We start from the raw sequence: 9,379 nt of genomic DNA on the forward strand, positions 1-9,379 counted from the left end.
GGTTATACAGGGTGACAAATCAGATCATGCAGGTGTCTCCTCAGCATATGGATTTATGCGCAGTCGATACAAAGCTGACTATGCCTAGTAATAACAGAATGTCATTTCCTGAAAAGTTAGATGATAGTATTGCAGCTGAAGCAGTGAGCTTTTCATGTACTACATCATCTGGTTCGAGTCCAAAATCATCGTCAGCTCCATCATCTCATCACTCTTTACCTGAAACATATACATGGGATCCGGAGGGATCTCCTTGGTCAAGGGCATTGAGCAGTCCTTCTCTTACGCCAAGGAATACCAGTGCCCCTCAATCAGCTATGCATCCGATGTTATCCCCAGAAGATCATATTTCACGCACTGAAGGCACCTGGAGTACTGCAATTCACCCCTTACCACTTCCTCCCAGTGCTATAAGCCAAGTGAAAGCAACTCTCAGCAACCAACCCGCTCCAAAAGTTGAAATGTCCTTAGTAGCTGGTCAATGGGAAAAGAGAAAACTTATAGGCAGTGGTACATTTGGTGATGTATATGAAGCTACCAACAGGTATGTAAGTGTAATCCATATATCATTGCAGCTATTCATGTTAAATTCTGAATGTTGGTTTACTCCCATTTAAATGTAGGCATACTGGAGCTCTTTGTGCAGTGAAAGCGATCAGTATTCCTAATGATTCTAAATCTGCTGAGTCCTTGAAGCAATTAGATCAGGTTATTAAATCTGGCTATGCATTCTTAAGTAATTACAAGCTGTTCTTTTGCAGTAACTTAGAATCTATTTTTTTTATCAGTTACATGAGTTCTGTCTGAATACTTTTCTTTGTTATTGTTCTTTTTGAAGGTTCCTCATTCTGAGAAATAAGTTTCTAGCTTTTTTTTGTTTATGATTACGATTTTCTAAGTATAACCTACTGTCATGTGAGAGCAAATGCACGGCTGACGCGCCAAGGATAGGAGAGCCAGTCGATGGCAGTTTGATCTTCAAGTCAGCCCAGGGATTTCCATATCAATCTATTTAATTAGTTTCCATGCTTGTTAATTCTTGCCTTGGCTTCCAATTTATCTCAACTCTCTATTTAGAGAGGAACTACAAATGTAACATCAAATTTGCCAATAGAACAAGAAAATTAGATTATACTCCAACCCTAGCAGCCGAAACTTAGAATATAATTTCATTTGCTCATAGAAATACTTACAATCTTCGTCAACCAAAAAGGAACTTAAGTCTCTAAAGCACCCTAGTCGTACCACCTTCCTGAGGATTCATTTAAGTTCTCATCATGTGGCAATCACTCGTACTTGGCTTTTCTCCTCTGTGATGACGTATAGCAAGTTTTCAAGATACCTTTGTTGACTTACTTTCATTCTTTTCAGGAAATAAAGCTTCTAAGCCAATTTAAGCATGAGAACATAGTTCAGTATTATGGTAGCGAAACTGTAAGTTTCCCTTCCAATCTGAGCTAAGTAATTCCACATGTTTGCATAATGTAATCTTATTTCTTGGAGGATCTTGCAGATAGAAGGCCACCTCTACATTTACATGGAGTATGTTCATCCTGGTTCAATTAATAAGTATATCCAACAACATTGTGGAGCAATAACAGAATCGATTGTCTGCAACTTCACTCACCATATTCTTAGGGGTTTAGCATTTTTGCATGGCCAAAATATTATGCATAGGTATGTGCAAATATGTATCCTTATTTACATAGTTCCTGCTAACTAGGTCAGTGGGGCATAGTTAAGTATTTGCCCCTTGGGGTTTGCAATATTAGATAAGTTGCGCCTTTAACATGGTACAAGAGCCCAGGTTTAGTTTTATTTAGGACGCCGCAACTCGTCCATCTCTCTCCCTTTTGGTCTCGATCACAAAAAGCTAAAACTTGGTAGAAGATGTTTAAGAGATCACTAAAATAAAAATAATTGTCAAGCCAACATGCCTCGTCCACACAACAACATTTCAAGCATGTATTTATGACTGCCATTTGTGCTGTCCTGGATATTGGCTTCAATTCTTTAGCCGTCCATATGTACTGTTTAATTTTACATTGATATGTTTCATCTTAGCTAGGTTGATATAGTCAAAAGGTTTTGAAGTTGTACTTGGACCTGTCAATATAATATTCTCATATCCCTGGTCTGCAGGTCTAATCTTGTCCATTGTTCTCTGTTAACTCTTATTATCTTGAGTCTATAGCATGTTGCGTCCATAATCATATATTACCTCCGTACCAAATTACTTGTCTTCGATATGTCTAGATATGGATGTATCTAGACACGACAAATCTAAGATAAGTAATTCGGGACGGAGGGAGTACCATTTTATGTCCATCCTTGCCAGTTGCTACTGCTACGAAAAGCAAGGACTTCGAAGCTGCCTCTGTGCAATTATTTTTGTTTATTTTTCTGCCAGACATGTATATGAATGTGGTAAATGAAGGCAGGTTGAAAAGGGACATAGATGCTTATCTGCTTTTGTTGTTATTCTAGACGCACATACACTGGTGGAGGGCTCAGATGTCAAGGCCTAATCTCACATGTCTCAATGGACAACTACCAGAATAGTTAGGAAGAGAGTGTAGCTCACTTAGCTGGGAGAGTGGATGTACAATCCGACCACCTGTGTTCAAGTTTTGCGAACACGAATTTGAGTTCCTATTTCTACGGCTTCCCTTACAGTTTTCTTGCAACTAAAATAACTTCTGGAATTGTTTTTTATGCTGGTATTCACTTCTGCGTCAATATAACACTTTTATGCATATGAATGTGCTCTTACAGGGATATCAAAGGAGCAAATGTGCTAATTGATGGTAACGGTGTTGTTAAATTGGCTGACTTTGGAACGGCTAAGCATGTGAGTGCATCCTTACAATGTTTGGTAGCATCTTCATATTGTACTGTATTGTGTCTCCTTTTTAAGGGTACCTTTTATTTTCCGTTTTGTCTTAGAAGTGCGTCAAGATGATGCAAAACCCTATAGCTCCACCCCACAAGAACGACAAGAACCGAAAAAAAGGAACTAAGAAATAAATCTAAGAAAGCAAAAATTCCGAACTGTGCTGCACTCGGGTGATAGTCTAAACAAGTGAGTTCAGGAGGCTTTGTATGCCATGGGAGCCGTCACAGAGCTTTAGCTCTGGCTGGCAACCATAGTTTTGCCTCACATCGACTTCAGCTAAAAAAATCAGCTGAAAAAAACAATTGAGTCAACCAGCGCTGAACAGTTTGGCAAAGCCCCACTGAAAACACAGTCGTTGCAAAGCCGCCATAACATCTGAATGGTGACTTAGGTTAGCAACCTCGCTCCCTTCAGCTTTTCTGCACCAGCTTGTTCCGCAGCCTGCTCGAACCAAGAGTTGAAGTCACTCTGTTGGATGGGGCCAGATAACTTTTAGGGAGCAGGATGCCAGCACTTGTCTCAAGAATGTGCATCTGGTGCGTAGGTGCAAGATTGTTTCATCTGCCTGGTCACAGAGGGCGCGAGCATCCGGATGATGCAGGCCTCAGCTCCGATGTCAATCATGCGAAAATATTGCACTTTAGAGGAGCAGGGATGAAAGCTGAGCGGAAACTTTCTGTCCGTTCCGCAAAAATATGAAAACAGAGAGAAACTATGGGAATAGAAAAGGAAATTTACAAAATGGAAGCGGAACTGGTAAGTTTCTTGTGGAAATGGAAACAGACAGCGTTTTCTAGTGGAGCACCAGTGAATTAGGAATTTCCGTATCCACACATGCGGAAGTTTCCGTTTATCTATTGCATGTGTAGCCCACTCCAGTCCAACCCATATAGACTTTTGGCGCAATTAAATCTACCACTAAAAAACATAATCCTTCCCCTGATCCTCCCTGTCATCCTGTTCTTCTCAACTAGTATACCTTATTATGTTGCCGAAATTAAAAATTTACACATATACATTACGAGTATTATATTTCGATGATATTATCATAATATTTGTAGTCATTAGCAATTGAATTTGTTGGCATCATTGTGTTTTTCTCTATGTTTCAAGAGGTTTTTGAGTTCCAACAAACTTTCACTTTATATCTGTGTCCACACTATTCGTTTCCATATGAAATTTCTGTATTCGCTTCTGCTTCTACTAAAAAATGGAAACAAATGTGACATCATTCAGTTCCATCCGTTTCCGCTCCATTTTCATCCGTATTTTGCAGTGTATTGCACGGATGCCGAGAGCTTCCAGGTGAATTGATCTTCAATTCCTTCCAGGGGACAAGGATTGGACGTCAACCACCCAGCCAAGTGTGGTGAATTACCGAAAAACGCTTTCGCCCCGCTTTATATATAAAGCAAACCACCGAGCACAAGGTTCAGCAAGGTACCAACAAGCGGAACACACAGACAGCCACCGCACGCAGAGTCTCACAAACAAACAACACATGCACAAGCACGATACAAAGAAGGTTCTGCTGAGGGCACAACTCAACAAGCCCAACACACATAAAGAAGACGCACAAACACAGGCGGCGGCGGCGGTGGAGAAGACCTAATCCGGCTCCGGTGGTGGGGGAGGGAGCGGCGGTGCCAAACGGAGAGCCATCGCATGAAGCTGGGATATGGAGTTGATGGCGTCCATCTCCCTGGGGCGGCTAAGCGGACGCCAAAGCTGCAAGTAACCACACCATTTGAACACAGTAGCATGTCGTAGAGGTATATGCTGAATCACGAGCTTGTTCCTAACCCTCCACAGCGTCCAGGCGAGCACCCCAATTGTCAGCCACCTAATGTGGCGGGACGTGGGGGGCAATGCCTGGAGTTCAGCGAAGAGAGCAGGGAAGTTGTTGTGGCACCAACTTCCACCCACTACTTCGCGGAAACAGCTCCAGAGGAGTCGCGCGGACAGGCAGGTGAATAAGATATGGTTCGAGTCTTCCTCCGTCTCGCAAAGCGGACACAACCCGTCTCTGGGGCCGTTGCGCTTAAGCACCTCCACGCCGGAAGGTTGGCGGCCGCGGATCCATTGCCACAAGAAAATCCTTATCTTTAAGGGGGGCCGGATCTCCCAGATGATCGTGAGAGCCTCCGGGCCCCGGGAAGCTGTGATAGCCCGGTAGAGGGATTTAGTGGAGAAGTGGCCAGAGGGCTCGAGCCTCCACAAGGTGCGATCATCCTCGTGCTCCAAGGCAGGCTCGTGCAGCGTGATACAGTCTAGCATGTCCTGCCATGAGGCATTTTCAACCGGGCCGAACAGCCGTCGGAACGCTAGGTGCCCTAAGTCAATAAGGGCCACCTCAACGGAAATCCTAGGTTCGACCGCGATGGCGAACAAGTCCGGGAAGCGGGCCGCGAAGGGGTCGTCTCCGGCCCAACGATCGAACCAAAACAAGGTGGACGTGCCAGAGCCAACCGCAATCGAGGTCTCGAGGCAGAGGATTGGGAGTAACTGGATGATGGATTGCCAGAACTGAGATCTGCCGGTGCGCTGACAGAAGGCGAGCGGCTGTCCAAGGAGGTATTTTTGCTGAATGATGCGTAGCCAAAGACCACCCTCCCCATCGCAATCCTCCATAGCCACCGAGTAAGGAGGGTAATGTTCATGCGTTTGGAGGACATGATCCCGAGGCCACCCTGGTCGCAAGGCTTGCAGACCTCAGTCCAGCATACCATGTGGTACTTCTGCTTATCGCCCTCCCCAACCCAGAAGAAGCGACCCTGGACTCTGGCAATCTCATGGTGAAGCGTCTCTGGTAGGCCGTAGATGCTCATAATGAACAGAAGCAGGCTAGACAGGGACGAGTTAATGAGCACCGTCCGGGCGGCCTTAGATAGCCATCTGCCCTGCCAAGGCTCAATGCGATGTTGGAGCTTGTTCACCGTGGGGTGAAGCTCGGCCACCGTGAGCCTGGATCGCTAATGGGGACCCCCAGATAGGTCATGGGGAAGCATCCGAGCTGACAGTTGAGGCGATCCACGATGCTCTGGCACTCGTCCGGGGAGTAGCCTAACACCATCACTGCACTTTTATCGAAGTTAATCCTGAGACCCGACATCTGCTGGAAGCAGAGCAAGAGGAACTTCAGGTTAGTGATGTCGTTATCTGAGCCTTCCACCATGATAATGGTGTCATCCATGTACTGGAGGAGGGAGATCGCATGCCCTCCCACCAGATGCGAAACTATGCCCCGGATATGTCCCGCCGCCTTGGCCTTATCCAAGATGGCGGCAAGGGCGTCGACAACCATGTTGAAGAGGAACGGGGAGAAGGGGTCACCCTGCCTCACCCCACAGAAGGTCGGGAAGTAGGGGCCAATTTCTTCGTTGATGTTGACCGCGGTCCTACCCGAGTAGACCATCTGCATCACACGGGTCACCCACCGGTCGTCGAAGCCTTTCCGAAGCAATACTTCCCGAAGGAAGGCCCAACTAACCGTGTCATACGCCTTGTGGAAGTCCAGTTTTAGGAAGACCGCCTTGAGGTGTTTGGAGTGCACCTCGTGGAGGGCTTCGTGGAAAACGAGGACCCCGTCAAGGATGTAGCGACCCTGAATAAATGCCGACTAGTCAGGGTGGGTGATGCGGTCTGCAATCGGGGCCACCGTAATGGCGTACCCCTTGGCGAGGATGTGGAAGATGACATTGATCACCGTGATTGGGCGAAATTGGCGGATATCCGAAGCACTCGGTACTTTGGGAATGAGGGTGATTATTCCAATGTTAAGCCGGGTGAGGTCGATGGAGCCCACAAAGAATTCCTCGAATAGGGCCATGACCTCCGGCTTTATGACATTCCAGAAGGTCTGGAAGAACTTCACTTGTAGGCCATCCGAACCCGGAGCGGAAGTGGGATTCATGCCCTTGATGGCCCGCCCAGACTTACGCCTCAGAGAATGGAGCCGTCAACGCCAGGTTATCAGCCGCAGAGACACAATTGCGGGTCGACCAAATGTCATTGGCCAAAGCAATCCCTCCCCGAGGGGAGGCAGAGAATAGGTCTCTGTAAAAGCCATCTACATGGGCACGGATGTCCTCCGGACTCTGCATGAGGGTCTCTCCGTCCCAGAGAAGCAGGATGGAGTTCCGGCGCTGTCGACCGTTGGCGATAGCTTGAAAGTAGGCCGTATTGGCGTCCCCCTTGAGGACTCAATTTTGCGTACCACGCAGGCGCCAGTATGCCTCCTCGTCAGTGTATATAACCGTGAGCTGGTCCTCAAGATCGTATCGCAGCAGCCATTCCTCGGAAGAGAGGCCTGCGGTGTCAGCCTGGAGGTCAAGGGACTCGATGGAGACTAGAAGAGCTTTCTTCCGCTCGCGAAGGTCCCGCCCCAGGTGGGCACCCCACCCCTTCATAAGTTGGCGCGACAGCCTAAAAAGCACGGACACGGGGACGGAAAGACGGGGATACGCATACGGGGATACGGGATACTGCATTTTTCAGAAACAGCCATTCGGGGATACGGCGAGTATATATAAAATAAAATAAAAATATGCCATGTAATATAGAGTTAAGACAGAAAATTAATGAGAAAGAAATCAAAATAGAGAATCCTGCCCCATTTGATGTCTCTTTTTATCAAGTCCTTGATTGATCCTCATCCCCCCATGCCATGCAACCTAACATCAACAGTACAAGGAGCAAGTATTCATCAATCATCATTCAAGTTCAACAGCAGCACAAGCATTCAACTAGCAACTAGCAAACATGACATGGGTAGCAACAGGCAACAGCAAGTCAGCAGCAGCGGCAGCAGGCCGGCAGCACAAGCATTGAAATAGCAGCATGATTACTACAATCATTCAAAGAGCAGCAAGCACACCATCCATTAGTTCAATGGAAGGAATCAGAATAAAAGAGATGAAGAAGTTGAGGAGAGGCTGCTGGGTTTGGAGATTGGGGAGGGTTACCTGCCGTTGGGAGGAGAGGCTGCTGCCTGCTGGTGCTGTGGGGTAGCAGTCGCCGGTCGAGTGCAGGTGTCGCCGCCGGCGGTGGCGTTGAGTCCAGGCGGCGGTGGCTTCGATCCAGGAGGTGGCGGCTTCGATCCAGGAGGTGGCGGCTTCGATCCAGGAGAGGCTGCTACCTGGGAGCACATCGCTTTTGTGTGGAAGAGATGCGTGCGACTCATGTAAAACATAGGGTTTCGTTTTGGGCCTGTTATTGGGCCAGGCCGTATCCCAACCGTGTCACGGACGTATCCCACCGTATCCCCTCATTTTTTTCTTTATTTTTAATCGAAAATCAGGGGATACTGGGGGACACGCGTATCCTGCCGTATCCCGCCGTGTCCCCGTATCCCGCCGTATCAGAACGGCAGATCGGCAATTCCTGCCGTGTCCATGCTTTCTAGGCGACAGCTTCACACATAATTGCCAGGAGTCCACGGCCGAATGGGTGCGATGCGGGGCTGCTTGCGCCGTGAGCCACCGAGCCCTCACAGACGCGGCAAACTCGGGCTGGTTCAACCAGAAGGTTGCAAAGCGGAAGCGAAGAGGTTGGGGAGGGCGGTCATTCACAGAGGAGAGGAGGAGGGGGACATGATCGGAGCCAATCCGAGTTATAGCCCGAAGAGACGCCAGGGGGCATCGGATGTCCCATTCCGGCGAGACGAAGACCCGGTCAAGAACTGAATGGGTCGGGTCCGTTTGATGATTGGTCCAGGTGAATCTGGCACCAACTCTATCTAGTTCGCGTAGCCCAAGGTCCGCGATGCAGTCATTGAACATCTGCATCCAGGGGAAGTTTACCAAATTATTGCTCTTGTCTTCCTCCGATCGGATGATGTTAAAGTCACCGCCAACCACCACTGGGAGCTGGGCTGCCGCGACCTTCCTACGAAGCTCATCAAGGAAGGTCTCGGAGTGACGGTGATCAGCAGGCCCATAGACCGCTATGATCTCCCATTTGAAGTTCAGAGCATGCTCGAAGATCACCATGCTAACGAAGAACTCGCCCGGTCCATGCTCCCTATCTCAAAGGTGGCATCCTTTATACCTAAAAGGATGCCACCCGAGGGGCCAGTGCTCCCACTAGAAGGCAGCAAATGCCAAGCAAATAGATCGGAGCTCAGATGCTCGAGTTCCGAGAGGGAGAATTCCGTACGCATAGTTTCTGAATGGGCACAATGTCAATTCGCTCGTCACGCATGTACTCGATCAATTGGCGGCGACGACCATCTTGACCGAAGCCGCGGATGTTCCAGAAGAGGGTCCGCATCACGAAGTCATTGGGGGGCTGCTTGACCCCAAGACATGGGATGCACTCTGGATGCGTAGGGCGCCGGTGCGGGATTGGGTGCGGCCTCGGATCTCCGCAGGATCCGCGGTGACGCGCATAATTTGGGTGCCTGGAGGAGCCGAGGGCTCAGGTCCGAGAGTGGTCTGCAAGCAGGCACGGGCCTCGCTAGACGCCCATCAAGGATTTTGCGAG

General features: G+C 48.3%; 1 protein-coding gene across 5 annotated transcripts in view; it reads left to right on the plus strand.

The window, feature by feature from the left end:
- The window catches only part of LOC123091262 (disease resistance protein RGA5), a 38,630-nt gene that overhangs the window by 3,799 nt on the left and 25,452 nt on the right, over positions 1–9,379 (plus strand). For all 5 annotated transcript variants that reach the window (XM_044512722.1, XM_044512720.1, XM_044512721.1 and 2 more), the window contains exons 3-7: positions 11–544; positions 624–708; positions 1,372–1,434; positions 1,514–1,677; positions 2,776–2,851. In XM_044512722.1, the coding sequence (XP_044368657.1) occupies positions 11–544; positions 624–708; positions 1,372–1,434; positions 1,514–1,677; positions 2,776–2,851 (922 nt within the window). The remainder of the gene's footprint in view (positions 1–10; positions 545–623; positions 709–1,371; positions 1,435–1,513; positions 1,678–2,775; positions 2,852–9,379) is intronic.

Source organism: Triticum aestivum, chromosome 4B, assembly GCF_018294505.1.
Source record: "Triticum aestivum cultivar Chinese Spring chromosome 4B, IWGSC CS RefSeq v2.1, whole genome shotgun sequence".
Lineage (NCBI taxonomy): Eukaryota > Viridiplantae > Streptophyta > Magnoliopsida > Poales > Poaceae > Triticum > Triticum aestivum.